The sequence below is a fragment of the Pteropus medius genome, unplaced genomic scaffold (genome assembly GCF_902729225.1).
Source record: "Pteropus medius unplaced genomic scaffold, Ma_sr-lr_union100, whole genome shotgun sequence".
In the NCBI taxonomy this organism is placed as follows: Eukaryota; Metazoa; Chordata; class Mammalia; order Chiroptera; family Pteropodidae; genus Pteropus; species Pteropus medius.
The window spans coordinates 7861466-7877690 of NW_024354500.1; the positions used below are offsets into that span (position 1 = coordinate 7861466).

Sequence of the window (16225 nt, forward strand, 5' to 3'; positions counted from 1 at the left end):
TCCTACAGGTTGTTTTAAATTTAAAATTTTAAAATTTTAAATTTTAACTCCTTTAAAATTTAACTCCCAAAATGGATTCTTGTACTTCACTGTATAATTGGAGTGTTTATTCAAGTTGTAGGCAATCATTCAGTGTTAATAGAGCCTTACCAGAGGTAGGGAGCATAAAAATTGGTTTTGGTGATAAGATATATACTGTTAACATTGAATGATGTGCTGGCTGAATGAGTCCTAAACACTGCCAGCTCTAGTCACGTTCCACAGAGTAGAACTGAGGCGGACCTGTTGGTCGTACTCACGTTAATTCTCATTCTATGATTTCGAGTTTGCTTGTTCACATTTTTAAAATTTATTTTTTAATTTAAAGTCAGTAAAGTTAGTGTTTTTACTTGTCCTTTTTCCTAACTGCAGGTACACATCTAAGTCAGGAAACACCACTCAGTTTGTTTACCTACAGTAAATAATTTGTGTTAATTAATTTCACTTTTCATTTCTTATGCAAGTCCATTATAAAGAAGTTTATGATAATGACATTTAAATTTTAATAAAATGGAGCAATGTAAAGTTTTAGAACTTCATCTTTGCTCATTAGTATTTTACATTTAGGATGGCATATAAGTTTGCGCAGTGATGACCTGGTCTGAAATCAACATCTTTTTGTTTCAGAATTCTGGAATTGAAAAGGCATTTCTTTTTGATGTGGTCAGTAAAATTTATATTGCAACCGATAGTACCCCAGTAGATATGCAAACCTATGAGCTCTGCTGTGATATGATCGATGTGGTTATTGACATCTCTTGTATTTATGGGTAAGTAAAACATTTTTAAAGGCTACAGTCGAGCCATACTTTTCTTTCATAACCTTTAGACATTTTGCATTTACTTATTTGATTTGTTTTGAATGACTGAGGTCTATAAATAAATATTACCAATTAGCATGTAATAATAGCAATTATTGGGTAAATGCCTGGCATTATGCTAATAATATCATTGCATACATTATATCATTTAATTCGCTACTAATCCATGAAGCAGAAATTACTATCCCCACTTTAAAGATGGGAAAACTGAGGTTCACACTGGTTAAGTTTCTATCTTATGCTCATATGGTCAATAAGGGATGGAACTAGAATTTGGACTCAAGCCTAACTGATTCCTGGTTCCTCTACTGAAAAACCTGTCATCCTATCATAATACCTTATGCACTTGGGAGAGACTAATAGGATCCTTGAACTCTAAATAAATATCTCATATTAACAATAGTTCGTTATCTCCATTACAGGAGATGGCTGTATATGTTTTTTTAAAAAATATACTTTTGATTGTGTTCTGTTGTGGCAGCAGAGTTATAAGACTAAGCAAACAACATTACCTGTTTATTATTATGTCTTACATTCTTAGAAAACAGAACCTTCTGTGCACTTAAAATGATATAAAATAAAGAACGGAGGAAATTGATTGTTACCAGACATAGAAACAATTCCATATAATTACAAATTTGCTGAAGGGTTGTTATACAGTGTGATTGGGTGTGAACTATTTTGTCTAGTTAAGACACCAAGTTGTTGCTGGTCTATATTGGATCTTATATCCTTATCCAGTCATTGATGAGTTTAAGCTTTTGTTCATCTTCCTCTTTCCTTGCTGGCTGTGACCTGCTTTACACAGCCTCCTCTGTCAGTCAACTTCTGTGAGAGTCTCATCTCACCATTTCTCTCTTCCACAGGCTGAAAATCCTTTGCCCACTAAGTTCCAATTTTCTGTTATCTGTTATACACACATGCACACATAGTCCCATCATGGAAAAGGGAAAGTGATACTTCACAGGGTTATAGTGAGGATGAACTATCATTAGGTTTCACTTGGTAGATCCTGGATAAATGGTCTATTCATTATTTTTTTATTATTATTATTATTGTTAAACACTACCATCTGGCTTCAGAAATAGACCTTATTCTCCAAGATTATTACCCTACAGTAATCTATTGTTTTTAAACAGAAAGTGAATGACCTTGAAATAGTCAAGGGAGCTGAATATACCCTGATTACGGTCTGTATTGCTGTGGTAATCAAATACAATGAACAGCACAATTAATCTGGCAAATATTTAATGATATGCATAATCATTATTGTGCCATATGGTAATTAGACATAAGTGGTAAATTATGTTAATCAGAGTTACTTTTACCCAGCTAAAACAAACATGGGGAGGGAGGGGCTGGGTAGAGGAGGGAGCTGGGCCTTGGCGTCAGATTGTGCAGTGTTCCTGAGAACCCACTAGGTTCAGTGAGAACCAGTCTGAGTCACAATGAGGTGGGAACTTGGAGGCCCTGGGATTTCCTCAGACTGTTTGCTGGAGAGTCAAGCAGCCAGCCAGTTAACCAGCAGGGCGAGGGAGCCAGGGATGCGTGCAGCAGCCCAGGAAGCAGGCTTACTGCCAGTTCCAGCTGCTCCTTGGAGCCCGCAGGGTTTAGAAGTAGGTGACCTGGTGCCTCAGTCTTCTACTCAGGAATCTCAGCTGAGCTTCTGCTAAGACCAGTCATTTCTACACACATGCACCCTTTAAAATAAGTTCTATCTTCATGAGTTTTCATTGCTTTGTAGATGGCAACTTCAATAGTAGAACATAGTGGTTGCAGTTGTAAAACCTCACTGATTTCTACTTGAAAACTAACTTCCACAATTTCCATGTGTGTACCAGTTTAAAATACTCTCAAAACTAAAAACCTATATTTCCTTTAAAATACAATTCAGGCATTTTCATTTAATCTGGTTTTTCACCCTACCGCCTTGTGATATTTATGAAATTAAAAGCATTAACTCCGAAATTAGTCAAATTAGTTTGAGGTTCAGGCTGTACTCCCATCATCAGCTTTGACCAAGTTCTCTTATTCTCCCCAACTTCAGTTCCTCACTACCTAGCTTAAAGGATTCTTGTGCCAGAAAATAGATAATGCATGCATGGTAAGAACTAAAAATGGTGCCCATCAAAAAGTACATTTTTAGTGAATGCTGGCTCTTAGTATGCAAAAGGAATGAAGTTTAGCATGGGCCAAATTATTATATTGTAGTCATAAGGCTTAACAGTTCTAATTAAGTCGGTTTCTGGTCAATTATTCATAAATTTGGGAAGCAAAAATAAATTAGAAAATGTATACACAGTTACAAATAAAGGAAAAAGGCACAAGGAAGTGCTCCTTTGCCTGTGAGGAAAAGATTCGTAACTCTGATTACATCAGTGTCTTCAGAGGTCTCTGTTTCAATCATCAAGGCAATAATAATTAGTAATAGCAGTTAACATTCATTTTGCATTTTACATGTTCTCAGCACTGTGCTCAGTGCTGTATATGTATTATTTCCTTATATTAAGAAACTTTGAAGTAATTACTGTTAGCATACAGATGAGGAAATTGGGTCTCAAAGAAGTTACTCAACTTGCTCCAGTTCATATAGTAAGTAAGAGAGCTGGGATTGAAACCCAAGTTATCTGTGTCTGTAGGCCATACCTATTTTTGATCCTTAAAATATTATTTATTTATTTATTTTTATGGTGACATTGATTAATGAAATCCAATAAGTTTTAGCTGTGTACTTTAACAGTAAAGTATATATATATTTACACTGTATGTTCACCTCTCATAGTTAGATTTCTTTCTGTCACCACATATTTGACCCCCTTTACCCCTTTTACCTTTCCCCTTCTCCCTTCCACCTCCCCTCTACCCTCTGGTAACCACTAGTCTATTGTCCATGACCATGATACTCTGTTTGTCCTGTTCATTTGTTGCTTTTAGGTTTATATCCCACATATAAATGATATCATGTGATTTTCAACTTTTTCTATCTGGTTTATTTCGCTTAGCAAGGTTATTTCGAGCTTTATCCATGTTGTCGCAAATGGCAGTATTTCATCTCTTCTTATGACTGAATAATATTCCATTGTATATTTGTGCCACAGCTTCTTTAGCCAATCATCTATCGTAGGACACTTTGGTTGCTTCCATGTCTTAGCTACTGTGAATAGGTTGCTGTGAACATTGAACCGATGTTCAAGGCCATACCTTTTTAAAAATAGACCAATATTTTATTTAACTTTTTATTTTGAAAAGATTTCCAACCTACAGAAAGTGTGCAAGGTTAGTACAATGAACTCGTGTATACCCTCCACTGGAATTCACCAGTTTTTATCATTTTGCCATATTTGCTCTCTCTCTTTCTATTTCATATCATTTACTTGCTTTTGCCGAACCATTTGGGAGTAAGTTGCAGAAATCATGATCCTTTGATCCTAGTTATTTGAGCATCTTTCTCTTAAGAGCAAGGACATTCTTTTATAGGAGCACAGTTTAATTATCAAATTAAGTATATTTAGCATGGCTATATTATTATCTAATATATAGTCCATATTCAGATTTTACCAGTGGTCCCACTTCTGTCTTTTATATTGTTTTTTACCTCCTGATCTAAGATCTAGGTCAACATTCAGCTGCCATGTGTCTTTAGGCTTTTTAAATTTGGAACAGTTCTTCAGTCCTTGGTCTTTCATCAGGCCATGCTTTGACAGCTCCGTTATTTGACCATGGGAAAACAGGAAGCCCCTGTGGGCCACAGAGGGGAGAAGAGCTAACTTCCATCCCTCACCTGTGTTCCTCAGGTGCCTGGAGAGTTGCCCAGCTGCCACGACAGCTACTCATTGTGTCAGTAAGAAAGTGATTGTCATACACTGTACATTCTTGTGATTGTGTGTTTCTGAGATCTTTAGCTAAAAGGAACTGTAAGTGTAAACTGCTTGTCATTATGATTATCATTCTCTGTGTTAAAGCTGATCTCTGGTTACAATTTGTAGTTCTTTCTCAATTGTCAAATATGTTTTGGTTTCTGTCCCCATTTAGTCTCAAAGAAGATGGAGCAGGAACCCCCTATGACAAGGAATCAACAGCCATTATAAAGCTGAATAATACCACAGTTCTTTATTTAAAAGAGGTGACAAAGTTCCTGGCTCTTGTTTGCTTTGTCAGAGAGGAAAGCTTTGAAAGAAAAGGTAATTGTGTGTGTGTGTGTGTGTGTGTGTGTGTGTGTGTGTGTGTGTGTGTGTGTGTATGATTTAAATAAAGCATTTTAATTCAGACTAATAATGTCTTTATTGCTTGTTGAATGTGGGTGGTAGCAGCTTCTAGACTTAAGTCACAGGCCCCCTTGGCTCCTGCCCACATCAGTCAGGCTTTGGGGATCCGTGAACCAACCTGCTCTCTAGTGAAAGCTGCCAGAGGTGGAAGTGGAAGCAACCATCTGCCGGGTGCCTTAGCTTTTCTGGGAGTAAAGCTAGCTGAGGCATTGTTGCCAAGCTGTAAAGTCTCTTACCAGGGGGCAGGACCCCAGCCAACAGTGAGGAGGACAAAGGAGTCTCCTGGTCCACACCTCTAGAAGGTTTTAGGGACCACGTGATCACTTGTGCTCCCCGTGTGAAGGAGAAGACTCACATTAACATTAAAACTAGACAGCATTTAACTTCTAGTCATCCTTTGCATATTAATATTCATTAGTCTTCAAAAAGAGGGATGGCATCATGATTTCAAAAAGAGAAGACATGAATATACTTAATGTCACTAAATATATTTTTTAGGACCAAATTTAGTTTTGTTTTAAAACCAAAGCAATTAGCCTCATAAAGGTATTCATTTTCCCCATGCTACCTAAACAGGGAAATACCAGCTTACTGATATGGCTAGGGAGTTTTGTTAGTTACAAGGATATGATTTATGAATTTGTTGGGTAAAAAAATTCCCAACAAAGTGGCAAAGGTAACATTTACTGAAATAGCCTTTTATTTACTTATAAAGCAATACATGTTCATCATAAAAATAGTTTGAAAGTTTAGGAAAGTATAAAGAACAAAATAAAACCACTCAATTTTACTATCTAGAGCTAAATTTCTGGAATTTTCTTTCTCCCTGCTTTCTTTCTTCCCTTCCCCTGTTACAGTATCCCTTCCTCCCTTCCTTTATCTCTTTTTTCCTTCTAACAAAAGTGAGGCCATATTGTCCGTACAGTTTTATATCCTGTTGTTTCATTTATTCATATCGTGAACATTTTTCTAGTTCATTGAGCATGAAAACAATTTAGATTTTTTCTTTTTATTACAAAAGTAATAAATTCATATAGAAGATTTAGAAATAAATAAAAAAATAATTATTAATAAACTTCTCACTCAGATACTCTTAACATTTTCTTATCAATTTCCAGCCTTTTTCATCTATATCTATATATGAGATAATATGGAAAATATTACTTTATAAACTTCAATTATTTTATCTTTCCAAATTCACTAAATCTTTTTTATCACATCATTTTTTAAAATTTATTTATTTATTTTAATTAGTTGCAAGTATACATTACATTGATTAGACATCTGTGTAGTTCACCACATCATTTTAATGATTGTGTTAGTTTCTTCTATTGTTTGAAATTTATATTGTTTCTGGATTTTGAGGTTATAAATAATCTATGATGACCCTTTTTGCACTAAATATTTGTATATTTCCTGAGGAAAACTTCAGCAAAGGGAATTACTTAGATCAAAGGGAAGGCATGGTTTGGTGGCTTCTAATGCCTGTTATCAAAATGTTCTTCAGAAAGATTTTATGAGTTTATGCTAAGAGACTATGAGTTTGTCCTTTTTGCTGTATTCTTTTCAGGATTCGGTATTAGCATTGAAAATTTGATACTCGAAAACTGGTATATATCATTTAACTTTACACTTCTTTGCTTAGTGCAGTTGCATTTACTGACTATTACCAACTAAATTGCCTTTTGTGTCCTTGGCCCTCAAAACTTTTAATTAAGTGGTATTGGTATTTTACTTCTTATTTTCATCTTGCTGAAAGTAAAAATAGGTTATATAGTAGATTCATGGAATTTTGAAGATGGACAGGACCATACCTTGTTTTACTTTATCAGTTGCAGATGCTTTTACCCAGACCCAGGGAATATAAGTGACTTTCTCCCAAGGTCACACTGCCAGTATATGACAGGACTAAAGAGCCCTGAGCTTTTCCCTATATAGAGTCAGTTGTGTATTTAGTGTTTTAAACCATGATATATATATATTTCCTTGGTTAAAGGTATTTTTGGAATTTATATTTGATGATTAATATTTCATGTTGATTTTGGAAACTAAGAAAAATAAAAGTAATGCAAATAGTACAACTATAGCCCCCAAACCGTCTATAGCAGCAGGTCCTAAAATTATATTAAATGATAATTTATTAAACTGGAGAGCTTGTTTATTTTTAACTGATTTTAGACTTAAGCAAAAAGTTGCAAAAATAGTACATAGATTACATATACTCCTCATCCAGCTTCTCGGAATGTTAACATCTTACATAGTGTGGTACAGTTATCAAAAGTAGGCAATTGACGTTGGTATGACTGTCAATAAAACTACAGACCTTATTCAAATTTCACCAGTTTTTCTAAAAATACCCTCTTTCTATTCCAGGATCCTAAACTGATTTATTTGTTATCTCTCCTAGTCTCCTCCAATCTGTGATAGTTATTTCTCTTTCATGACTTTGATAACTTTTGAAGAGTACTGATCAGTTCTTTGGTAGAATGTCCCTCAGATTGGGTTTGTCTGATATTTTCACCCAGTTGAAATGAGATTATGCACTTTGGCAAGAATACTACACAGAAATGATGTCATGTCATTTTCAGTGCATCATATCAAGTGGTTAATGATGTTGGTATGTCTTATTACTGGTGATGCTGACCTTGATTTAGTTAAGGTAGTGTTTGCCAGTTTTTTCTACTGGAAAGTCCCTGTCTTTCTCTTTCTAGTTAATATATGCTTTCAAACTATGAAAATTCTGTTTTTCCTTACACTTTTGTCCACTAATTTTAACTTTCATTTATGGTTGTGGAAGTAAATTTAAGCAGGAATTTATCATGTGGATCTTTGGTAAGTTATTGCTAAACCACCTAAGAGGAATCATCTCTGAGGATAGACAAATTTTGTAGAATTTATTAAACTAACTAGAACCTAGGTATTAGTCTTAATGTCATAACTAAGAAATGTAAATAAATAGGCAGACTAGGTTTAAGCCCATTGTGTTAAAATTGTGTGCTTTTTAGGGTGACCAACCATCTCCATTTGCCTGGGACACAGGGCGTTCGTGGGACAGGAGACCTTCAGTGCTGAAACTGGGAATGTCCCAGGCAAACCAGAGGAGTTGGTCACCCTAGCTTTAAGGTACTTGTCTTTAAAAAGAACTTGTATTTATAAATGCATTGAGCAGTTTGATTTATTTTGCTGCTTTAATCTCAAGGGTGGTTGGGTTCCGTTGGTGCCGATAATCAACACTTGGTGAATAGTTTTTCTTCATGTTGGTCTCTGAGTTTGCATTAATGATCTCTGTGACTGCTTTGGCAGAAAGGAAAGGACTGAAAACATATGTGGGCTTCTTAGCCTTGGCTGCACGTTATAAGCACCTTGGGAAAGGAGGCGGTTAAAAAATACGGACATCTGGGTCTGTCTCCAAATATTTAGAATAGAATTCCTGGGAGAGGGGTCTGGGGTTTGTTAATTTTTTAAAAGTTCCCTGGATGTTTTTAATGTGCAGCTATGGTGAGAACCACTGAACCAGAGAAGGATGTGGGACCATTACATAACTGTGTATGGTGGTGAAGATAGTGCTTATTCTGTTCATGTCTCTGTTCTTGTATTTTCGACTGCCTTTAATGAGAGGGCTGAAATAAATTGCAAACTCTTTTTGTGAATGCTTACTTCCTTTAAAAACCTCAGTTGTAATATGTGGTGACAGAAAGAAAAACAAACAAAACCTCAGTTGTGAATTTTTACCTTTTTACTTTTAAAATTCAAAATGCAGCAAAATTACTGTTTTAAAATTTTTTTACATTTAAAATATGCAAAGATGAATAAGTTAAAATTTGTCAACTACCAGGGGGGAGGGCAGAGGGGGGGAATATAAATAAATAAATAAATAAAATGTTAAGAAAATAAATAAATAAAATGTTAAAAAATAAATAAATAAAATTGTAAAAAAGAAGGAAACGATACAACTAAAAAAAAGATTTGTCAAGAACTATCAATAAGATGTCTCTGAAATTTCTTAGATTATTAGATTGCACCCTTCTCATTGAGCCAGTCAAGCTAAGCTTTCTTCCTAAGGCAGTTGGTTACACTTATTATAGGCAGAGAATTGTATGGTTTATTCTCAAATCCAATTCCCACTAAATGAGGTAATTTTTCTGCTTCTTGTTCCTTAGTACTTTCCCTCTTCTTGCCTCGTGGTCTTCAGGAAATGGTCTCCTAGTTTTACTGCACTTGAGGTCACTATCATTGCAGAAGCAGCAGAGGGCGCTACTCAGCTTTTTGCTCCTGGAAGCTGAGACAGTGTTTCCTTCAGTTCACTTGCAGTTAGTTGTATGACTACTTTGAAGAGTTTCACTCCTTGGCTGACATCTCAGTTCTTTCTTTTTGGGTCTCTGGAAGCATCACCTGAGTGGATGGACATAATGGTTGGGCTAGTTATTTTAATAAGTGTAAAGATAGTAAATAGAACCAACTGCCTTATCCTACTTGGTATAAACACAATGTTGCTCTCAATAGTTTTACAAATTAATGGTGATGATAACACTCAAGACTTTGGATTATCTTTTATTCTATTTTTGTACCACTAACTGATTTCTGAAAACACAAGAAGATTCTCCCCTACTATTTCTCCATTTAAAATTTACTGAATATTGAGAAACCGAGAGTGTAATTGGTTGTTGAATTCTTGAGCTTGAGATGACCTGAGGTGATTGTTATCACTAAAATCAGACACTTTACTTTTCTTAGGGCTTATGACAATGCTTTAAATATAATACATATCCAGTAAATATTGATTGATTGATTGATTGATTACTTGATTGATACTGTAGCTTTGAGATCTCAGCCACACTCCAAGTCAGAGTCTGCCTTCACTCAGAGCCAACTCAATAATACCTTTTGGAGAAAAGTAATAATAAATATTTCATTGAAAATATATCTTAATTGTAAGAAATCTAATTATGAAAGATAAAAAATGTGCAGTTCACGGCATAGGGAATGCAATTAGCATTAATATAATGGGTAGATAGAGAGCCAGAGGAAAGAAAGTGCAATTAGAGATCGTTTCATAAACTATATAATTGTCTAACCAATGTACTGGATACTTGAAACTAATGATAAATTTTTTTTTAAAATGTGCAATTCAGATGGTTCTCCAAATCTTTTGGGTCATAGACACCTTTGAAAATATGGTATATACTCTGGAACCTTTCTTTAGGAAAAAATAAACATTCACAAAACTACCTGCAAAAGTTCAGCTGCAGGCCTCCCAGGGAAATCTGTGGACTTTATATTAAGGCCGCTCCTCTACTGCACCCTACTGGTGAGTCTTCACCATGGCAGACATGAAAAGGAGATTATTTCTATGTAACATTCCTAAATATTTTTGTTTTCTTCTCCAGGGCTTATTGACTATAATTTTCATTGCTTCCGGAAGGCCATCCATGAAGTTTTTGAGGTGAGAATGAAAGTGGTAAAATCACGAAAGGTTCAGAATCGGCTGCAGAAGAAAAAAGGAAGCACTCCCAATGGGACCCCTAGACTGCTGCTGTAGGTGAGGTTTCAGGAACAGCTTTTGAAATCAGACCTTTCAGTGAGGCTGCTGCACTGCGTTGCACTAAAGGAAGAGGAAGAAGGAGATTGGAATACATAAATTTGTTGTAAAAAAAATTCCTGCAACCCTCTTGATCTTCTCTTTTTTAAAATAAAGCAAGCACTTTGAAGCAAAAACTTGTATATTAACAATAAAGTGAAATCCACTGTAATTTCATTACACAAATGTAAACTTTTATGGTCTATAGTCCGAAAAATCCTGTGTGAGAACTGCCAGGAACTGTATATATTTTGCACTTTTTCATGTTTTTTTCTCATTGAACTAAACTTTGATAAAACAACTTTTCTAAGCTTTTTTCTGTAGTGTCAAAGACGTGCATACTGTAGTTCCTCTCTATATGGCAATCATAAATTAATCAAAAGTGATGCATTGGCAATGGCTTTTTATAAATTTGGGAATTTTTGCTACCAATCATTGAGAAAAATCATTTTTCAAAGAAGATGGAATAGGGCAGCAAGCTCCAGGAGCAATAAGAACTGTCCCTTATTTATAACTAGTAATAACTAGGAGTTTTGTAGAATAATAATAGTGCCAAACTTATCTAACCATTTCAATAGCTATGGCAGTGCTTCCCTACTCAACAGTTTTTATAAAGCTTTACCTCAACACACATCTCTATAATCATTTTATACAGAGAGGCTGTTTCTTTTCGTTGCATTACTGTTCTTTAGAACTTTTGGGACCAGGTTTCCAAAATGGTGCCGATCACTTGAGAGAAATAAGAATGTCGCTGAATTGCAGAGTTTCTGAAGTCTTTTTGGTATTTGCCACCCAGGCTAAAGTAACATCAGAGGCCACGTGATTTCCCAAATGTAGGTGATTGGCAGCTGGAGATAGAAGAATATATATACAATTCGGTATGTTGGGCCTCTGTGCAGTAAGCCAACTGCAACATTTGTTGCACAACATTATTGTGCAACATTTGAAACATTTATTTAGTACTAGTTTTCTTTTCTATTTTTTAACTCCATGATCACAGGGGATGTCTCAGATCTCTACCACAGAGCTAAATCCTGTTGGGCACATTTGTCATCTGAATCTCTTCATCTGTGACAATGTGCCTTGTGTAATCTACTTGTTTCACCTTCTGATTAAACTAGAATTCAGCATGCTAACAGCATGCTCTGCACAGCTGAAAAGCAATCCTGAAAACCCTTGAAGGTCAGTGGGAAGGAGATGGCCAGAGGAGGCATTAGAGTTAGCTTTGTATTTGTTTCTAGGAAATTATTTTGTTACGTTTACTTTAGACTAATAGCAAGTTAAAAAACTCTTAAATCTACCCCATCCCAAACCATTCCAAGTAGATAAAAATTCTAGGTCCATCCAAAAGGTCAGTGCCCTAAGGCATGCTTGTGGGTATTAGAAAATATATATATATATATATTATTATTATTAGCTAATATATATTAAATATAACAATATATATATTAGCAGAGCCTCATTAGGGATGTCACAGCTGCTTCTAGCAAAATGTATCAATTTCCTAAAGCAACTTGTCCTTGAAACTGTCCCACTTCTATCTGCGGCTTTTTTCCATCCTCTCTCCTTCTCAAGTAATGTTCCCTTGAGGCTGGTGACTGCAGTTTAAGATGGTAGCTGATTGGGGTTTAAAGTTTGAGCCCTCCTAAGGGTCTCTGCATTTGGGAAGTAAATTTCTAAAAAATCATGAAGGAGCCCTAACTTCCTTCCTCGTGATTTCTGCTCAGAAACCTGGGTGAGTAGGAACCCAGGTTTCCAGAGAAGTCTTTTTCTTAATTTCAACACCTATACCCTGTTGGACCTTTGCCAACAGGCTTGGTACGGGTGGGTTATTCTTATAAATCTAATTCTTTAATATTTTTTACGCAATGTTTCTTTTTGAATAAGCAAATAAAGAATTACTTTTCTAATGTGACTTTATCCCCAGGGTAGAGACATTTGCTTATCTGTAACTCACACATTACTTGGATATATACATATATTATTGTAACCAGGTGGAGCTTCCATTTTTGAGCTGGGTATATGATGGGTTTTTGTTAAAATGTGCCTTAAAAGCCTATTACTTCAAGAGCAAATGATTCTTTGGGGCAAAGGCAAAATCAGTGCTATGGCATAAGACCCCAAGTTTATGATATGAAGTACACTCTTTGATTAATCACATACTAATAGAGATCACTGCCTCAAACCTGTAAGCATGGCAATGACCTCTTAGTTTTAGAGAGATGTAGGAGTTAGTCTAAGTTTTTGAAATCTGTGCCATTGGAATTACAAAATCTTTTAAATTCCTTTTGCATTTTCTTTTTGATATGGGATTTAGCTTACTGCAACATGCATGGCCACCTTTAGCTCTCAAATCCAATGCTATACATACAGAGCCCAAAATACATGGCTACATGACTGCTCTGGAACATTTTTGTTCATTTTCAGAGATTGAGAACTTGACCTACAGGTTCTAAGGAAATTAGAACATCTTTGTGGAGGTGAGACTATATGAATTATCCATCATCTTTGGTTATTTTCAGTGATATAGATTAGTATATATGACCAGGGTAGAGTGTTTTTGAAGGAATAGAAATCAAAAATTGATTGACATTCACAGTTAGTGTTATTTTGTAAACATAATATATTTTGGACCCTTAAATATAAAATGACTAAAAATACAGCAATATTGTTAAATACGGGTTGTATGTTAACTCTGAAACATACTCCAGAAGAGCAGCCGAACTGTCTTGATTATTAAAGTACAGTATGCATTCAACTTATATGGACTGGATATAATTTGTAATCAAGTGTAGTATTATATTTTACGCAGTATATCATTTATAATGATTGTTAAACCATTGCTTTCACGAATGTTAACCACCAATTTGAAAGACTGTGTCACACACTCAGGATTTGGTAAGGCTTGTGTTTTATTTTAAGCAAACTCATAACTAATCTTTCTGGGAGCAGAATGGTCTCTTTGGTGAAAAGGAAGTATGGTCTTTCATATTTATGAGGTTGTTTACCACATACATGTATCACAGCTTTATGGCCCTCTTGGGTCCTTTTAGTCAAATGTGTTTGTCCTGATTAACCAGCTTTCATTTTGTGGAAATGAGGATAAATTTCTCTATTTAAATTGGATTTGCGCTTTTATTTATTTATTTATTTTAAACCCTCTTTTCTCTCCATATTTTTGATGGTGACATGCCTGTTTGGACTATAGAACTGTTATTTCAGTAAACTTCAGATATTAATTCCTGCTGCTCTGGCCCTAATCCCTAGCCATCTGGAAATTCTCTTCCAATCAGTCCACCTTATCGTTCCTTACTTGCTTGGTAAGATTCCACATTATAATGACTTTTACAGGTCTCCTAGAATTCTCAGAGAGAGCTAGCATTAGATGTTATATCTTACATATGAAAGCCTGTTTCTGATGGAAAACCTGATGTGAAATAATTATATCCAAGATTTTTTTCATCAGCGGTGATGTTGAGTTTAGGAGAAAGAAAACATTTTTAACAGAATTACTTAATAATAATAGATATTGAGTACACACAGTATGCCATGCACTGCTTTTTTAAGTGCTTTTATATAACTTATCCTCATAAACCTAAGAAGTAGGTTTATCACTTCTGTTTTACATATGAGGCCACTGAGGCCAAAGAGATGAAATCACTTAGTAGCAATATGATCTTGCTCATCATATTACTCGTAGGCCACAAGGCCCGGAGACTAACTCAAGAGTCCACTTTCTCAACTGCTACTCTAAGCAGCCTCGGCAAATATTCCCTTAAAATGCCCCCCTTTCACAAATATGAAAAGAGGGACTTGCAGTTTAGGATTTACTGCTGCATGGGTTTATGAAGGCTGAGATGCTGAAATATTTAAAATACCTTGCCTTACGTGAAAATAGGAGCAGTCTTCTAAATGTACTTTACTCAGGAAAGAAAATCAACAAATATTATGCTCTTTTCTTCCTAATCCATTTAATAACTCTAATGCCAAAAATATTAAGAGAGTGTTTGAATGTCAGAAGGAAATTTAAATATCTTTTACAGTCATCTGGTTTTCTAAGAAGCAATAGTTATATCAAACCCTGAGAAAATCAAGAGAGAATAAGCCTGTATTCAACATTTTACCTTAAGTTTTAATATATATAACATAACTTACAGAAAACAAAACACCGATCTGGATTAAAATTCAAAAAACCACATTTCGATCCTAATCCTTCACACCTATATCTAAAATTGCCGCTAGCATACCTCTGCTGGACAGACATTTCTATAAGAGGAACCTCAAATCTAACATGTCCAAAACTGAACTGGCTTCTTTCTTGCTAAATCTCCTGTGGTGGTGTGGCTGTCCTTCCTTGCATCCCTGCCAGAGACTTGGGTCTCGTTCTTGCCTTTTCCTTTCTGCTCACCTCCAATTAGTCACCCACTTTCTCAACTCATTCTTACAAACATCTGTTGAATCTTTTTCCCCATCTCTTCTGCCACTATCCTGGTTTAGACCACCATCTCCTCTTATTTGGATCTCAGTAGCCTCTTAACCAGTGTCTCTCTGCCTTGTCTGTCCATCTACCCATTTCATTCTCCACGCAGGATGCAGAATGACCTTTTTAAACCACTACAGTCCTGACCATATCACTCACTTGCTTTTAACACCTTTCCTAGCTCTCCATTATCAGTCAAACTCCTTAATAGAATTTGCAAGATCTTAACTCCCCGGTCCTTACCTCCTTCTTCAGCGTTGGTTCATCCTTCTCTAACAGAGCTGGACCAGTGTGGACACACAGTGTATGGTAAATAAGAGGAACCTCGAGTTTTGGTTCCTTTCTTTGTCATTTATTTTCTGAGGGAAATGATAATTTTCTTTTTCAACAGTTATCGATAGGATACCTATTATAGACCAGACACTGCTTAGTAAAATAGCTAAAAGACAGATACTGGAGATGGAAGGATTTTAATATCTAAAAATAATACAAAATAAACAACTTTAATTTTAGGTCCTTTATAGGTGTCAATTTTCACAACCACAGTTGTATAGGACATTTGCACTGTCAAGCAAAGACCATGGGTAGCTATGTTTAGTTTACTGTAAGACTAAATATACTATGAGAAGTAGGTTGAGAGAGTAGAAATGTTTATCGAAATAGTGCCTTCCCTTATAAGAAAGAAGAGAGGTAAATTACCTTAAAAGTGTGAGCTTTAAATGTTAGTTATTTTAACGTTCATACTTTACTAACAATACATATATGAAAGCAATATCATTTCCAGAATTAAATTTAATAAAAAAGTTTATTTTACTGTTACTCCTCTTTTTAATCTGTTTGTACCAGGGACCTATGAATACTGCCTAAGGTAGATGTTTATGTTAACATGAGGAGCAGTAGAAGATGTAAGAAGAATCAGATTAAAACGCCTTTTACAGCCATTTGGTTTTCTAAGAATATAGAATATAGGGCAAATGCAGAGCTGCTTTTGAGGTCATTTAGAATTTTGAAAGGTTGGATGATATTTTAAAATGTGCCAAAC

The 16225-nt window shown here is 35.3% G+C and overlaps 1 protein-coding gene across 3 annotated transcripts in view; it reads left to right on the forward strand.

Moving 5' to 3' along the window:
- Positions 1-13829, forward strand: part of RRAGD (Ras related GTP binding D) — a 37852-nt gene extending 24023 nt beyond the window's left edge. For 2 of the 3 annotated variants that reach the window (XM_039852954.1, XM_039852955.1), the window contains exons 5-7: positions 667-809; positions 4893-5041; positions 10513-13829. In XM_039852954.1, coding sequence (XP_039708888.1) covers positions 667-809; positions 4893-5041; positions 10513-10664 — 444 coding nt within the window. In that variant the 3' untranslated portion in view covers positions 10665-13829. Of the gene's footprint in view, positions 1-666; positions 810-4892; positions 5042-8130; positions 8249-10512 lie in introns of all 3 variants that reach the window. The other variant, XR_005650709.1, reaches the window with a different exon arrangement.
- Positions 13830-16225: the final 2396 nt, after the last annotated feature.